General features: G+C 37.0%; 1 protein-coding gene across 3 annotated transcripts in view; it reads left to right on the top strand.

Annotated features, from left to right (window-relative positions):
- PPP3R1 (protein phosphatase 3 regulatory subunit B, alpha) overlaps window positions 1-17,813 on the top strand; it is a 40,633-nt gene that overhangs the window by 8,013 nt on the left and 14,807 nt on the right. The window contains exons 2-4 of one of the 3 annotated variants that reach the window (XM_055810004.1): window positions 12,910-13,146; window positions 13,252-13,276; window positions 15,462-15,501. In XM_055810004.1, the coding sequence (XP_055665979.1) occupies window positions 15,489-15,501 (13 nt within the window). In that variant the 5' untranslated portion in view covers window positions 12,910-13,146; window positions 13,252-13,276; window positions 15,462-15,488. The remainder of the gene's footprint in view (window positions 1-12,909; window positions 13,147-13,251; window positions 13,277-15,461; window positions 15,502-17,813) is intronic. The other 2 variants (XM_055810005.1, XM_055810003.1) reach the window with 2 other exon arrangements.

The following is a 17,813-nucleotide window of genomic DNA, read 5'->3' as shown; positions in this document are numbered from 1 at the left end:
ATGTTTTGTGTAGTCAATTCATGTTACCTAGCATCTCACAAAGAATAGTTAAAACACTTTGCAAATCAAAGAACATTTTTAATTTTAGTTCATACTACAGACTGGTGTACGAACGTATGCATGTATGTTGCCTTTAAGGTTTCCAAGCAGTAAATGTAGCCTCTGAAGAGAGAAGATGGGAAGTAGCAGAAAGATGGTAGCCTGTGGTTCTGTGGTCAAATTGTGTGTACGTGCACAGTTGTCTCAGTCCTTGGGGGATGAATGCAGTTACTTGTGCTGAGTCTTGGACTAGAATCACTAGATTGACTGTGAGGCTCCAGAGTGACTGGTAATTATTACTGGAAGTCACCAAGGCTCTGCAGGGGTGCATCCACTTGACTTATTTTTGGGACCTGTGGACCCTATAAATAGCAGTAATTTTTCTAATGCTGCTTTGTGTGTACTTTTATGCTTGCTTTTATGTACGTTTACAACTCTGGAAAACTTACAGCTCTTCAGGACAGCTGGTTTTAATTTTACAGCGATTAATAAGCTTTGATTTCTGACAGGATGAAGGAATATTTTTTTTTTAGCAAGTGCTATTAGTCTTTACCAAATACAATGCTAACATCTATAAGTAAATGAGATGTAAAATGTTTGAAGAGTTATCCAAAATATGATTCTTTATAAGCTACTGAGACTGAGTTGGAATTCTAATTACTTTGAGTACCCTTTTATTAGCTTGTAGCAAAAGTGCTAGGTGTCTCTATGATACTCAATGTTAAATATTTGCATTCCTTTACATAAATACAAGAACCAAGTCAGTTCCTGCCCTAAAGAACTTAACATAAAATATTCTATCTTTTTAATTGCATTTGAATATTACTTCATATAAGCAACTCCCGAATGAAAATCACCTCAGCATTATGATTAAAAGAGTCAGTATTTTCTCCATGACACAGGTCACGTAAAGAAAACAGTTTCAAGATTTTGGAATATTCCATAGCAGTGAAAATCTTAATTGAATGCAGTGTGGTAGTTTTCTGTCTTCTACTATGTTTCATTTTGCTTTCCTTTGATGGGAAGTCTGTGATAAAGATACTCAGAAGACTTTGGAAATTTGCACTGCATCCTTTTCAGAAAAAAAAATTCCTAATTTGCTGTAAATTAAGTATTCACTTAGAATGGAAGCTGGTAATGCCCAGAAGACCTGTTTAATGTTTTGTAAAATTCTTGATATTTTAATTACAAGGCTTTTCATAGCTCTGTATTGGATCACAGTGCTGGTAGAGCCTGTTTTCAAACCTTATGACTCATCTTTATTCTTTGCTGAATTCTTCATGAGTCCTTGAGTGGCATAAAGTATCTCAATTTAATAGCTGTAAGTTCTGATGAAGTTTTTTTCTTTTGAAATAATAATAAAAAAGGCACTAAGTATTAAGATTAGCATTAACTATTAGAGATGGTTAACAATACTGGAATACAGTCTCTATTTTGCAGATTCTCTGTCTATGCAACAATTCCCCTTCTGTATGGTCTGCTTCTTGCTTCGATTTGCACATCTTGCCTAGTTCTGTCTGCATCTTTGCCTCCTTGGTTATCCTCTGTTCTGACTTTGTGAAATCAAATCCCATTTTTGAGCTGTCTTCTCTTTTCAGATATGTCCTTGACACAGTTATTTGCAGTGTTCTTCAGTCTCTTTTGTGACAGACCCTGAATGACATTTTAGTAATTGTCTGCTTTCATTTATGATTTTTTTTTTGTACTGTACTGTTTCCGTCTTCTCTCTTCTTGTTCGGCAGCCATAAGATGCTTATCTGCTTTGTTTCAAACTCGGCTTTCCCTTTTTCATGCTAAGTGGCATTGAACTGTTTGTAAGTTTCTTAAATGGGAAGAAGGGTTGGTGATAACATCTATTTATGCAACCTGTTTCTGTGCTCTTAGACCCTTTGATCAAGTAATGTATACTGACTGACCTGTGTGACTTCCTTAAATCTGTTTTAAGTCCTTGTGTTATAGCCCATGTGAATTGGCAGTATTTGCTGAATTGGCACTTAAACTTCCCTGCTCAAGGGTGTTTGAGTCTTTCAAACTGTTGGTAGACTTGTATGCCATAGAGCTGCATCAGCTTTCTTTTTCCTCTAGGCCTTCTCGGATCCATTAAAAAATATCTGTATAACTGTTCCCAAAGCCTTAACCTTTGCATTAACTCATTACTGAATACACTGTTAAAATCTAAAAACTTGAGATAATCAGTTGGTAGAGAAATATGAACTGGTCACATTGTTATTGGATATTTCCAACCTATTTCTGTGAACAGGGAATTATATTCAACTGTAGTATATAGCCTTGTGTACTTTATATGATGCAGTATAATGTATTTTCTTAATTTCTAGAATGTATCTCTACTGTTTGCTTCCCCTCTTCAAATACCACTTGCAGCAGTACAGTGCATCTGTTATGTTGAACCCCCCTGAAAAAATGAAACCTTCTAAATTACTTCCTAACTGATACTGATCTCCCATTCTTTGCTTGCACAAGTTGGCGAGCAGTTTGTGGCAAGGAAACTTTACCAGATACGTTGGAAACAAATAACATCAATTTGTACATTTGTCGGTTGCTGTCAGAGGATAACATGCTCCATTTCACTTCCAGCTAGCTTCTCACCTTTCATATTTGCCTCAGCCTGATAGATATGTGAGATATATCTGATCAGGCACAAGCAGGCCTGTAGCCATGTCTTAAAGAAGTTAGGGAGTAGGTTTGTTTTCTCTACTGAGGGTTCTGTGGCTACGGTAGGTCGTCTTCTGCTTTTGAAAAACCCTCTGCAAAGAGAAGTATTATTACTCCTTTCTAAGGCTCACAGCGTTGCTGAAGAGTAGTAGTATGAAACCTATCTAATGATTATCGGTTTTCTTCCTGCCTGTGGAGTCAGGGCGTTCAGTGTTATTTCTGATAATCTTGGTACAAGCAAAATAAGGAAGTTCAGAAACTTCGGAAGAGTGGGCTACTCTTCGGTTTACTTGCTTTTTGTATTTGGAGTGTTACAAATTATTTTTAAGTGGTACAGTTTTTGGTTCCACAGATGTTGGCAACACTTGCCCTTAGCTCTTTGAAAATTATTCAAAAAATAAGTTTAAATTTGCAAGCATGGTAACAAATACTATACCTTCAAGTGACAGTAACTTCCACAACATACTGAAGCATGTTTTTTAAACAATGCAGAGAAAAGAAAGCCTACCTTTCACATCCCTCATCAATCTAGTGGCAAGAGTGCTTGATGGGAAGTATTACAGAGAATATAATTAACTTCTTGACTGTTGCTGTTAATTTTGGAGGGAGGTATTGAACTACCAATTAATTTGGCAGAGTTTTTTAATGGGATTGTTCTAGAGGACTGTTTGCTCAAGCTTCCCAGTTCTTTTTTGTTTCATTGTATCTGGAAGTGCTGAGAATTAAATTGGCATAATTGAAAGCAGCCTCATGAGAGTATATATATATAAAATTGTATTTCAATATGGCTTTAGGTCAAGTTAATGTATTCTTGTAAAGTAACTGTTCTGTCCCTATTTCTATGTAGGTCAGCCAGTGGTTAATTCTCAGTTTTGCTGGATAACTTTTATTGTTTTGTGTTGAAGTTTTGAATGTTGTCTGTTTTCTGGGAAGGTGCTTTGGACAAAACCTGTTTCATCTCCAAGTTATTGCAGAGAAAGAAGAAACTGAAGGAGGCTTAATTGCCTAGTGAATCTTTTACCTGTAAAATGGGTGTTTGGACTCTTTTGGGGTAGTTTTGTCTTCATTTGACAGACTATAGGATGCTAAATGATAGTTTATGTATAATATCTTTTAATTACTGGCAAACACTCTGATTTTGTTCATAGTCCCTCCAGGTTCTCAGTGATGCTTGCATAATTTGGCTTAATGTTTTGAGTGAAGTTTTGTTTCTTTTGTTCTGTTATTTACTTTTCTAAATTTGAAGTTGTTACTCCACACAAGCATGACACGATTTACTGTTTGTTCTTGTTTGGATTTTCCATGTTAACATTTGCCAATGAAGGGAAAAAAAATCCTTATTAATGAAGTGAATAAATGAAAAAGATAAGTGGACGATATCCGATGTGTATCCATCAGTCTCCTGAAGAACAAGATCAGTACGCTTTGGGTTTAGTTTCCTTTTAGGTATCCCATTAAGTGTAAGTTGGTGTCATTTCTTTGTTATTAAGATGTTGACCCTTAACTGATACTTCCATGATGCTTTTAGTCATTGTCAGTCATGTTTTATGCTTCCTCCCATAAAGCTTTTGCACTATACTTACTTAAATTGTCCTCTTTGAAATGCTCTGTAAAACTCTTCGGCTCCTTTTTTGTTATGCATAAAGATCTATATTTTGTTCTGTTTAAAATTTGTCATTAATGATTCTGTTGCCTTGCAGTCTCCTCTTCTACCTTGTTTTGTGCTTGGATTACAAATTTTCTGCTTGGATAGCGTAGTCTTGTTTTCATTTTCCCTAGTGTGGTCTCTCTGTGTAACAGCGGAGTCACAAGGTGAACCTTTATTGCAGTTACCTTTAAAGTTGAGAAAGAAGGCTGCTGTGTTCTCTTCGCTTAAGTTTATTCAATTCCCTTAGCTAAAGAGGAGGCTTATGTAGTAAACCTAGAAAGAGGTTTTGTAGGTGAAACAGTATGTTAACATAAGTGAGTATCCTGCAGATTTTTTTGACTCTTCCAGAAGCCATGGAGGACCAACCTGTCCTACCCCAAAGACTTCCTAATGTGAATTGTTAATTGCATCAGAACTTACTTTGATTTAGTGGTGGCAGAACTTTATTGTTCACCTACTGAAGGCTGAGTTGCTTTAGAATCTTTCTGGGAAACTACTTTCCTTGGCCTTTGGAGAATTAGTTACTCGTTTATGCTTTTAAAATTACAGGGTTCTGAGAATTTTCAAGAGTGATGCAAGCTTTAGAAATGCCAGCTCTGTAGTGATTACATAAGTAAACTGGGTCGTTGCTTCTGACAAGGAGTAGCTGGGAACTGCCAAAAGTGAAATTATCTAATATCACGCAGGGAATTGTACCTTAGCTCATAAAGTTAACACTTCTGTTCCTATGAATGGTTTTCTCTCAAGTTTTATTTACAGATTGCAGTGATGCAAGTTTTTTCCAGTGAGAGCTCTTATTTTGTATGAGAGGTTATGGTTTCTCATACATATGAGGTTTTGTTTTTTTCAAATAACAAGATTTGTTAGTTTTTTAAATGTGGCACAGTCTTTTCACTGCCTCACCTTGTTTTTAAAACACTGCACTGTTTCTCTAGCACTGTTAATTATCTTATCTACCTGACATATTGCAAATTCCACCAGGGAGATAGTAAAATAGAATAGAGAACTTTTAATATTCACATATATTACAGGTGCAACAACTGAGATAAGTGTAAAGCAATCCAGTTATCCTTTTGTTTTTATTCTGTCTACATCAACCTTGTGTAAGGTGATTTGTGGGGATAGACAGGGATCTAGTGAATGGTACAATCAATGTATGCTCTGACTTGGTGGCTCCTTTTCTCCTCCAAATTCAGGAAGAGGACTGCAGTAAAATCATGTTCCACTCTGATCGTGCTTTCTTCTGAAGCAGCTTTGCAAATTTTTCTTCGGTGTTTCTACTGGGTCCTTATGTCTCACTCTGACAATTTTTTTTCTTGAAGACAACTTTAATTTATCTGCAGCTGAGTAGACAGTGTTGTGTGTTTGTATATATAGGTGCAGGATTAAACCAAGTACTTCACCGTACCATCAAGGTTATGCTCATTTAGACTTCCTGAAAGCTCTGTAATTGCAACTGGGTTCAGATAGGAAAAGCTATAGCATTTATGTATATGAATATAAATTGTAGAATCCCTACTATAATTGGACAGACTTTGCAGGTTGCTTTTCAGTCCTGAACACTTAGAATAAACCCATGCATTTTAAATTTTAATGTTTTGAATTTCATTTGAACATATATACTTTTTATTCCAATGTGTTCTGTAAGATTAATAAAGGTAAGGGGTGTTTTAAGAGGATTTGGCCTTTATCGTTACAATTACACTCTTGATTCCTTTAGTTTTCCTGTCTGGTGGAGGCTTTGGCAACAGTAGCTGTCTCTAATTTCAGGTTCGCTTCTTGCTTCAGTGGTTTAGGGCTTCCCTGTGATATCCTAGAATAGCTACTTGACTGTGAGATGGCCTTAAGCCATTAATATCTCATATTGGAGGAGACCCGTGGACAGTGGAGGATTTAAATAAAACATAGCAGAAGTGACTGGCCAACTGCCAGCCAGAGGCCAAGTGGCTTCCCTGAAAATGACTGACGGAGCTTGAGCAGAGCCATGACTGGATTAGGTGGTGACTAAGGAGTAAACTGCAGGCTTTTCCGAAGACTTGTGCAGTCTTTCTTGCATCCTGAGGGGCGAGGTGGTAGAACCTGATGTACGTATGAAGGGAGGAATCTTCTGAAGAATCATCCCTTCTCTTGTTATCGACAAACTGAATAAATGCATCCAAAATAAGGTTTTTGTAGTAAGACTTGTTCTTTTTTAAACGTGGTAGGTAGGGGGAATTATAACACTTACTCTGTGTACTTGCAAAGAACAACAGTGCCAGAATGCTGTAACGGCTTTAACCTGACTTGATCTCTACTGTAATCCCAAATCCAGCAATCCCCTTTGCCTTGGTTCATTATCTCTGATGTCTGCAATTTAAATGCCATGTTGAAGAATTAGGTATTAATCTTTTTTTTTGAGTTCCTCCAGCACTGAAGGTCACAGTGTTTTCTTTAGAGGCAGGATTAACAAATTTAGGCTGCTTTGGGGATAACACATTTAAAACTTGAAATGTTCTGCTTCCAAAGGTAAGTTAAAACAAGCTGTAGTTTGTTTGTTTGTTTTTCCGGCAGTGCCCTTTTTTGTCTACAAAATGCTTGTAGCCTTCCTTGATGATTGTGTTCAGGTGAGATACTGAGCTAGGATATTAACATCAGCTGTAAGACCTCTCTCTTCTACCTTTGTAGTTTCACCTTTGAGTTAAGATCATATATAAAAACTGAGAACTGATACGAGTTCAGTGGTTTATCAGAATTCTAGGAAAGCTTCCAAGAAGCGTAACTGAAAGTATTGGGCAAAAAGTTACTATAGCTTCAAGGGACAACGATTACACTCATCGGCAGGCATAGGGGAGAGCACAGTTCATGCTGTAGTTCCAGGATGGAGACTAACTGAAGATGGTGGAATGAAAGGCTGTCGGCAGCCTTATGTAGTTGGCCTTTAACAGCTAGGAATTGTAACAGGGATGCTGAGGAGCTGTGGGTGTATCATGTCTAGATAGTTGTATCCTCTTGAAAATCGTGGCTGCCAGAAAATGGGAAATGCCGCCACCTCCTCAAAGGAAACCATAAATTGACTGGACAAGTGTGTTAACTAAATATAACTAAGGGTTTTTTTAATCCCAAATGAAATTTATCTGCTTTCTCTAGCTTTTTTTTTAAAGATAAACCATTAGACTTTATAAAGCATTTGACACTTCAGTTACTACGTTATCTGGGCTATCAAAAACATGCCTCAGTTTTTTCAATTCTTATAGATAATATTTGTTTATATGACTAAAAAGTAGAGGAGAGCAAGTTAGCAGTCCCTTGGCAAATTCGGAGTTGAAAAATGTGTATGTGTTTGCATTAAGGTGCAAGAATTAGACGATAGCAGTTCGCAGTCTCTCTCTGTTTATTGGATAAGTTTGGTTTAGTGTCCTCAACGCTAGAGGCTTCGAGCGTGGAGTTGTAGCTGAGTCAAGGAAGTTAAAAATCATTAGACAAATTCCTAAATGAAGGAAACTCTTGTGCTAGAATAAATAGCTGCTTTTTTTTTTTTCTTCGTGGGTTTTCCCAATGATTAACAGTCATAGTTGGGAAAGCAAATGTGTCCCAGAAAGACATGGAATAACTTAAAAGGAAGTTCAAAGTGGAGTTCTTTTTTAATATTTGGGGTACTTTCTGAAACTTGGTGGATGTTTGATCCATTTGTTATCTCTGTGTGCCTAGGGAACTCTTAACAGCTTGTAGGAAGTACTAACTAAATACCAAGATTTAAGGTCAATACATATATTTTGTAGTCTGCTTCTATAGATGTATCTTGTGTTCAGAGGTCCAGAAGAAAATAACTGTGATCTATTGCTATGATATGCACTCTCTTTTGGGCTAACTAAAGAAAACAAATGGTGGATACTTTTCCATAGAAATGCTGTTTATTCTTTTGCTAACATACCATTGGAATATTTCTTTGGTAAAGACTATGTCTGTGTTTCTTTCATGACCCATGCCATTCTGTGAAATAGACAATGGCAATTCTAGCCGTTGGGATTTTGTTAAAAATTACTGGGTTTAGTGGGAATTTTTACTCAGAAGAGCAGGAGGTCGCAACTCTTCAACTACCAAGTGAATGACAGTAGTTTACTGTCCCATTTGTGATCTGTGCTACTTACCTGGTACAATTACTGCTGCTTCTATGTTTTTCCCTTGCCTTTTCTTTTCTTCCACCCCCCCACCCCCCCACCCCCCCCCTCCAGTAATCCCTTGCTTTTCTGGATAACCTGTAAAAATGTATTGCTTACTTGTAACCTGTTTAATTCATTCTGTTGCATGGCACCCAGATTTGAAGTGAAATGAGATGGTTTCCAACTTTTGAGTACTACATTGGGTTTATGGTCCGACAAAGTGATGGCTATAAAATGTGTGGCGGGAGTTTTTCACAGCTTTGGATACAAAAAATGAATGGGGCATAAGCAGAACTCAGATTGTGAACATTGTGTAATTGTGAAGGTTCAATAAATTGTTGACTTGGTTGGGTTCAGCTTGGAAGTCTTGCAGCTTAAACTGCTGTCATACTGTCTTAGGTTCGGGGTTAGAAAGGCAAGGACTAAGGCTGCCCCTCAGTAGAGTGGATGGATTTGTTGGTGGCCTGGAAAAATAATGTGAGATTGGGAAGTGTAGTACAGATGCTTCTAGAAGAAGAAACTTAATTTTGGAACTTACTGAATGTGAGGTGGGTGTCAGGCATTTGTATGTAAGTATTTAAATTCTGTGGGAATCCTAGAAACTAAGTTGAGAATTTGGGGTCGGCAGTGAAACTGTCACTGCCCTTAAGTTGCTCGAACTTCTACATGCCTTCTAATTTAATGCCCTCTAATTTCTTCGCTTTGCTTAACCTTAGAGGTAGATGTATTTTCTTAGTATTTCAGTAGAAGTCTTGTGCTAGACTGCTGCTTATTCTGAGGAGGTAGTATTTAGGGGAGTTGCACTCTGTGCCTGGAATACTTTTGCAAAGCAAGTACTTAGTAGTTGCTTTGCATAAAACAATGTAAAAGCCACCAAGTTGTTTTAAAAGTTAATTCTAAATTTTGGCAGTTAGTCAGCACTATTGCTGGCTTCTAAATTAATTATGGTCCTGTTTTCCTGTAACTGTTGTGATATCCCAATTTTAAGTAGACTTTTAGTGGCTGCAATGAAAAGCCTAAAGGTGACTTAATTACTCCAGAGTCAAACACATATGCTAGATTCCCTAGTGACCTTATCTGTGACATCTCTACAAGTTTCCTTTAGATAGTGTACAAATTAGGTATTCCTGTTAAATATACTGGAAGATAACCAGTAACATGTTTTTCTTGATTCACAGGCTAAGACACAACTTCTCTGTATTGAGTAGTTTGAGGGTGTTTTGTCTTTTTTTTTTCTAATCAGACTTAACCAAAAAAGGTGAAGTATATTCATGCTGTTGCCAAATGGGGTATATGAAGGTATTTTTCTTGCTGCTCTTTTCCACTGAAACCATATTCCTGTTTGTCTTGTCTTAAACCACATTTCTTGTACTGTCTACAGAAATTTTGGGCATGTCTTTCGTCTGTGCTCTAAACTCCTTTTAGGCTTTAATTGCTCTGGTAATTCACATATGAAATGTACAAATTACAGTAGGTGACATCTTGTGTATTTTTGTGACTGACATTTAATTCAGAAATTCAAACATTAAAGTGGCTTAAAGCCTCCTGACCTTTGTCTGAAATTCATTTTAAGACATTTAAACCACTGTGGATGTCTGGCATGTTCAATTGATGCAAAAGTTTTTTAGAGCCTTGATAACAAATGCCATCCTTTTTAGTTTGCCAACTTGCGTAGTGTTTGTTGATGAAGGGTACAGTGCCAACCTATGACAGCCAAAGCTCTAGTAACTTATTTAACAAGGGTCATTAGAAAAAAGGAAAAAAAAAAGAAAAAACAAACAAAAATCCAACCCCCGAAGTTCTCTTCAGCAAATTGGCAGTTCTTCATCATTAAAGCTTTGTGAAAATGGCAGTATATGGAAAATGAGCTTGAAGGAAATGAGGAGAAAGAAGAATTCTCTGCAGCAGGTAATTTTCATTAACTGTTAATTTTGGTGATATGGAGGAGAATGAGAAAAGATAAAGAAGCATTTTGTTTGTGGAAGAGGAAGAAGGGTCTTTTGAGCAGGTGCTTTTTAAATGATCGCTTGCCAGCTTCCACCATCTTTCTTAACACTCCCATTCTTTTCTAGTTATAGTAGTGGGTGATGGAAAATTAGCTTTTTGTGTAACTTGAGAATTGAAATTTATTATCTTAATAATCCCCGGTTCTGACCCCCAACTGTTTCACCTGCCCACTCTAGTTTCTTTCTTGTGGTAACAAAGATAATTAGTAATGTAGAAGGTGCAGGAGCAAATGCAGGAAGCACAGCATATGGTGTGTTGACAGTACCTCATGAGGTGCCTACATGTCAAAAACACAAATGCAGATACACTAATAATGTTCTGTTTCTGCGGAAAGCTTTGGTGCCTAGGTGTAAGCCAACTGGAGTGGCAAGGTGGTTTGTGTGTTTAAGGCCATTTACAACAAGGAGGAGCTTATTATGCTGCTTTCTATGTTGCTGCAAGAATTGTAGTAAATCTCAGACAGCTACTGCTTGGACATGTACTAAACAGATCTTAAGAGACCGCTCTTGCCACTTGTTAAATTAATCCGTTGTCTGGCTAGGGAAACAAATCAAACGCTTTGAAACAATCTAACTTTTCAACTCTTCCAGGAGTTCATTTGTATTTGTAGGCCCTTACAACACTGCCCTCTGAGGACTGAATTGGAACCAAGTCCTAAGCTGACATTGTGGCTTGCTGGCATTTAAACACATTTTCTGCTTTCTATAAAAGCAGAAAACTAATTGAAGACTGATACTGTAATTTAAGTCTCTGAACTATCTACAAAAAATGTTCCTTATGCAGCAAAGTAACATACAGTCAAACAGATCTAGAAAGTATCTGCTGATGTGTGCTGAAGGACTGCTCTGCAGTCTGATGTCTTAATGTGTACAAGCTGTTCTGTATGAACAACTTCAGCTAAAAATTTAGATTCTGTTGCTAGTTTTGCTAATTGCAAATTTCATTTTTATTTTCTATCCGCAGCTCTTCATGTCTTTTGCTGAGGAAACTTGTCAAGATAATTGCCTTTAACCGTTCTATCTTGGAGGAGCATGTACAAAACTGATCTTAAGAAGAGAGAGAGCGATTAGTGTTTGAAGTAACTGCCAAAGAAAGAGAAATAAAGAAACATGTTTTTATGGATAATCTACAGAAGAAATAAAGACTAAAGTCCATTAATAGGTTATCCTTAATCAGTAAAGGCATGGCTGCTGGAAGGAGAAAAGGAGAATAATTACTAGAGAATGAAGTTGCAAGGAACATTTTTATTCTTAAAGAAACAAACTACATGTCATATAACTTCAGAAATACTTTACTGAAGTGGTTTAATTTCTTTAGTAAACTGATATTTCTGCAGTATTCAGTCTGTTAGTAGACTCAGCTGTTCCTTGATCCATAAGTATTTCTAAGTCATGGTTTTGCTGCTGTTTAACCAGGAATTAACTTGCAGGGATCTAACAGCATTTGAGAAAACTTCCAAGATTTTTCCAAAAGGATAAGGCTATTCAAAATAGCCGTAGTATGCCAGCCACTTGTTCTAATTGTATAACTTGAGAGAAAAGAGTTGGAACTTGAGCAGAATGGTACTAATACCCAGATGCAGCTGAGGAAAGCATGTTTTATACTAGGCGTAGGTGCCAAGTAAATCTGTTGTGGAGTGTTGATGCTGTACAAGCTGCATTTCTTCAACCAAGCATGTGTCACTTGTTTCTAAATGTGCTAATATGGTGTATATGAGAGGATACTCTCACTTCATGTGAGGTATGCTAAATATATATCTGGCAGGAAATACTAATATTATAATGAGGTTTTTAAGTTGGCAGTCTTAAGAGTGGTATTGGAACCTTACTTTACACATTTGTTTGTATAAATCAACTTTTCTGCATCAGAGATGAAATAACATGCTGTTCAGAGATTTTACAGTAATCTATGTCTTCATAAATGAGTATAATCTTAAAATCATAAAAAAGTCAATGCTGTGTTATTTTACTGAATAAGGTTTATAATTATGATGATATCTTGCAGTAACTGTCAAATTTTCTTTCAGTGCATCTAGTCTTGAAGTAGTATTTTCCAGCATTCTTTTGAATGCTACCTGGTCCCAATGTTAAGCTTTGGTAGTTCTCTGCATTAAAACTGCACAGATGAAAATATGTACCTGGTTTTCTTCCCTTTTCTTAAAGGGCTTATTTGACACTTTGAAGTCTCATAGCTGGGCTTCCCTCCCTGCTTTTTTTCATAATACATTAATGTGAGTATAGCTCTAGACCTTCCATCTTACTGTGTGCTAGTTCTTACGGAGCAAGAAAATGCAGAATCTATTTAGCACTTGTGTTTCAAGGCTTATATTGCACCTTATAGCATGTGCACACATACTGATTGTATTTGGGGACAAAGAAGTGATGTTTTCATATTGCTGTTCAGAATAGGATGAAAAATGCCTGCCCCCAAGACCAAACCATTAATCATCATCTCTGAGGTTCAAGTCTCTGGTATAGAGGAGCACCTTTGTATTTGTCCAGGTCACAGCTGTGCAAACTGGAATCTTGGCGTGAGTAGCGTGAACATTTATTTGTACAAAAAAAAGAGAAAGATTAAGTCTTTGTAAAACTCACTTTTGGATTCTTCTGTGAAGATGAACACTCAGCACATCCATAGCAGGTAACTACTTCTTAAAATACCTTAATTAAATACCGTGTTGCAAATATTGAGCAGTCATGTAATTTGTACATTTTCACTTAATATTTTTTTCTGATTTTTTTGTAGATACCCAAGTTCCAGTCCTGGATAGGTAAGTATTCTTAACACTTCTTTTTAGCAGTAACAAAGTTTCACAGTAAAATTAAGCTGAAATGTATTCACTTTTGTCCTCTGTTCTCCAAATATTTTTTATAGGCTACTTCATTTAGATAACTTGATTATGGTTTAGCACGTGCATCTAAATGCATAGTAAGACTCCTTATAAACATTACACTTACTCAGTTCGTGAACTGAAAAAAGTTATTCCTGTTTTTGTAATTCTTCCTGCTCAGTTTTCAGAAGCCTTTAATGCAGCTTTAGGGAGATTGATTTTGGTAGCCTGTGCTAGAAATGAACTTTCTCCCAACACCTGAACAGGGATATAATTGCCCAGAACAGTCTTCTAATGTAGTTATGATTGTATATTTGTGTGTGCATGTGCATAAGTGCACTGGTTTTAATTCGACTTTCTCCTTTAATTTGCAGCCTTCCAGTCTGGTGTTTTTCTTGCCTCTTCATGACCTCGTGTCTTGAGCAGCCTAGCTGGATCCCCTGGTTCCTGTTTCTTCTTGTTTCAAAATTCTGCTTTCCCCCATTTTAAAACCCCTACCCTTTTATATTCATTTATGTACACTAGGCTTTTACTACCTGTTTTGATCTTCACTGTTTTTTCTAAGACTGGGTTCCATCCAAGATTTTCATGTGGCACTGTTCTCCTGGATTCCCTGCCACAGTGGGATAAGTTTCTCTTGTAGAGTGTCTCAGTCATGCTTTTGAGGTTTTAGGGACCTGATAGTCCTCATCCGTGTTTGTCTGCTACTTTGTCTTGCTATGAGTAGGCATTGGGGAAGAAGTTAAGGCTGTATCTTTTGCTGCTCTACTTCTAAAGCAAATGTATTAACCTTTTCTAAAGAAGCAAGAAACCTTGTGGATTGGGGGGATGAGCAAAGTGAATGTCTTCTGGAGGTGGGAAAAAAAAGGCAACCCCCTGCCCTGAACAACACATCTCAGACATGTTTAGATTCATGAAATGTTTGTTCTGCCCCTTTCTGTTCTTATTAGGAAATGCAGTTGCATGCTTCCAGGCTAAATGTAGTTCTTCCTTATTTTTTCCCCCCCTTCTGTCAAGTAATCTCTGTATTTCTGCTCAATTTTATGTAATTTTTTGAGGAGTCTTTCTGTGCAAGTGCTCAGCTATGGAATCCCTTATGCTCCACACAGTAAGAGAATCACTGCTGAATAGTGTGTGTCTTAGACTCATCTTAAATGTGTTTTGTTTTCTTGTTTAAAACACTCCCTAAAAAAATAATTCTCGGTTATGAATCGCTTCAGTTACCTGGTCACTCTTTTGCTGACTGATTCAGAAGAGGCATTAAGCCAGTGTGTGTTGTGATCTTCTCTGGCTCAAAGCGAGGCATTTGGAGAAAAAATACTAACTTCTAATACTATTGTCTTTTGGCGTTCGTGTTGCAGTAGTTGCAGATTTCAATATGTGCAAATTCAAAGTGACTGTACCCTCAAGGTTTTAATTTTTCTTGCTCTGACTGTTATAGTGCAGCAAGGATTTAAAATCTTGGTATCTTAGTTCAACTTTCCACTCAACATGTTCCTGTTTTGTAGCTACCATAGTATGTTACAAAAGTATTTAATTGTAAAGCTGTTAACATCTGAATTTTTGGTCATGTAAACCACTTTCTTGCATCATTCTTCCTGTGTGAATCCTTTTTTGGGGAGTGGGCATGGTGGCTTGGGAGAAAATAATGCTGATTTTCGTATGCAAAGTGAGTAATATTTGGCATGGTAATTCATAAGGACATGCTTGTTTCTGTGTATAAAATAAAATGGTAAAGCAGATTATGTGAAGTTTTGAAATTAAATACTATTTTTAACTTGAAAAGTAGCATTTGCACAATATATAAGTAGTGATTTTTTTTTTGAGTTTAGAATATGGAATTGAAGTTCTTATCATCGTGTGGACTGCTGATAAGTTCATGGGAATTCTCATCAGAGGAGACTCAATGGTTTTATATTTCTTTGTATGTTTTGGTAACATAGATCTATCCAAATAAAACATTGTCCCTGGTTGTTGGGTTTAAAATATGTGGTGGTTGTTTTTGTTTTTTTTTAAAAAACATATAACTGGTATTGCCTGAGATGTTTACAGTGTTGAAACTTAAGATAGTTCCCCTGAGCTAATTTGGGAATAATTGCAACTTTGTTCTTTTTTTGTCTTTCAGGGAAATGAGGCAAGCTACCCTTTGGAAATGTGCTCGCACTGTAAGTTAACTGCTGCATTATATTGTTAGATTAATCTTATTTGGAGAAATTTCATGTATGAATTTACTGCATGAAATTACGCAGTTTAGATACTAACCAAAAGAGTAAAACTAAAAGGTGAAAGATTACCTTTGGAAATAACGTAGCTTTTGCTGTTGGATTATAAAATAAAAAATCAGTCAGTCTTTGGGGGAGGGAATTGCTTAAAGATACTTTTTTTTTTTTCTCCCCATTAGAGCACAAACCAAACTTATGGTGGTTTTGCTGTCTAACTGGTAGTTCACTGATGGGGCTTTGCTGTCGGTCGCAGTGCCATTTCCTCAGAGCCGTGGAGCAGCTCATGGTGCAGCGTGTCCTGTGTTAGGAGCGAAGCGTATATTGCCTAAGCTGCCTTTGTGCCCTCAGAGGAAAGAGAGGTTGAGGCTAAAAAAGCGTTTTTTTTTCCTGTGTATGCTTGCAGCCAGGCATTTAGGTGAGAAGCCACTTGGTGTTACTTGCTTTTGGCTGCGTGCGCATAAAATACACTGCTCAGTCTCATGGGGTTAGTCTGCCCTGTAAAAATAACAAAAGTATTTCTTGCCGAAAGCTAACCAAAGAAAGGGTTGTCTTGTGAAATGGCCCCATGGTGGTATGCTAAGCGTACTTATTTTTAATTGCTCTTTTCCTTGAATGTTTTTCTCCAGCACAGTTTGTGTGTAGACCTGTGTGTGTGTGTATGGACTGATGGATAAAAGTCCTCCTCTTCGGTGAATCAGATCTTGTTTTTAAACAGGGTAAATAAATTCTTCAAGATAGGGACTGTCTTCTAGATTGCTTTCACAATGCTAGTCATAACTGAACTCCAGCTCTAAGTCAAATAGTAATATAAATTACATGGAGGAATCTTTCTAAATATGTTTTTCAGAGAAATGAGACTTTATCTAGTAACTTGCAAGACCTCTATGCCTCATACACATGACCACATGAATTATAATTTGAGTCATCAGTCTGTAAATACTTGAGAATTTTACCCACAGCACTGCATTGCTGTCTTACGCTCACTGTGTGTATTTTATTAAACATGGATGCGTGGGCAGAAGTTTCATATTTGATGAAGACTTAAGTCTTTTTCTGAATCATGTATATCTGTCGTAGGTTACTGTTCCATTGGTCAGTTTTTCCTTAGGCACAAACATGCTTCTGGAGGTTTTAGTTGTTTTATAGCTAGGTATGTCTCTGCCAGTGTTGTAAGCGGTGTGTTGCCATCCTTAACTTCTGATTCTAGGACAAGTTATGTTTATTGGTAGCAACTGTCATCCTGAAGGTTTACTACTGGGCTTGTTTTCCCCCTTTTATTGTAGAGAAAGAGAAGATTTCCACATTCGATTCTGTGTTTAAACTGTATGTGGAGGATGTCGGTTGTGTAAATCTGAGGTTTCCCAGATTTTCCCAGAAAAATGAAGCTTTTTCTGCTTTGATGGCCCTTCTTGAAGCGTGAGCTGCTTCTCTGGGCAACATAACTATGGGAAGACGTTAATTACCACAGATACTCCTTTGCTTGATTGTGCCTAATCACCACAATGATTGTGCTGTGCTTAAAGAACTTGCATGCCTGAATATCCTGAAGGAGCAGAGTTTTTTGGAGACCTGTGCAGTAGCATGCCTGTGAATGAGTCCTCTGAGTAGGTGTTCACCTTTTTCTTCCAGTGTTAAATGTTCACGCTGCTTCTGGGTAGTGGTCAGGAACAGGACAAAAGCCTTTCAGAGAAAGATGAGGCAAGGTTTTTGAAGATCATTTGATCAGCTTTTGGAATGGATAGATTTTTGGGAGGCTGTCAGTTGGCAATAATGTATTTATGCTGTCTGCACAATGGCATTGGGTCATAACTTCTGCCTGGTGCTGCAGTTGCTACTTCGGTGTCTTGTTTTATAAGAATAATTTTGTTTTAATCTTGGCAGTTACAGAAAGCAAATTTCTGTGCCTAATTAAATAGTCAAGAATATTCTTTTTACCCTTCATTTTAGAACATCAGTTCTTTTCAGTGGGTCAATTAGTGTTGTTGGATTCCTTAAAGCAGTATGGTTTTGTTTCTCAGCTATGCTGTGTCTGAGAAATTACTGAAATCTAGTGCTTTTTTTACATGGTGAAGGTTTTGTCAGCCAAGCTGTGTCAAATTATTCATAAGAAAACTTCATAGCAAAAAGCTGTGAAGAAAACTATTTTATAGATTAGTAAAAAATGTTTTATAGTGTAGTATTTTATAGTAGAGAGAAGTTCTTGGTATAGGATTTTGTAGTATAAACAATATTGTATAGTATGTTTTGTTTTTAGG

This window comes from Falco peregrinus, chromosome 7 (assembly GCF_023634155.1).
Source record: "Falco peregrinus isolate bFalPer1 chromosome 7, bFalPer1.pri, whole genome shotgun sequence".
Classification (NCBI taxonomy): domain Eukaryota; kingdom Metazoa; phylum Chordata; class Aves; order Falconiformes; family Falconidae; genus Falco; species Falco peregrinus.
Note: the sequence above shows the minus strand (reverse complement) of the source record. Positions and strands in the feature narration are given on the sequence as shown.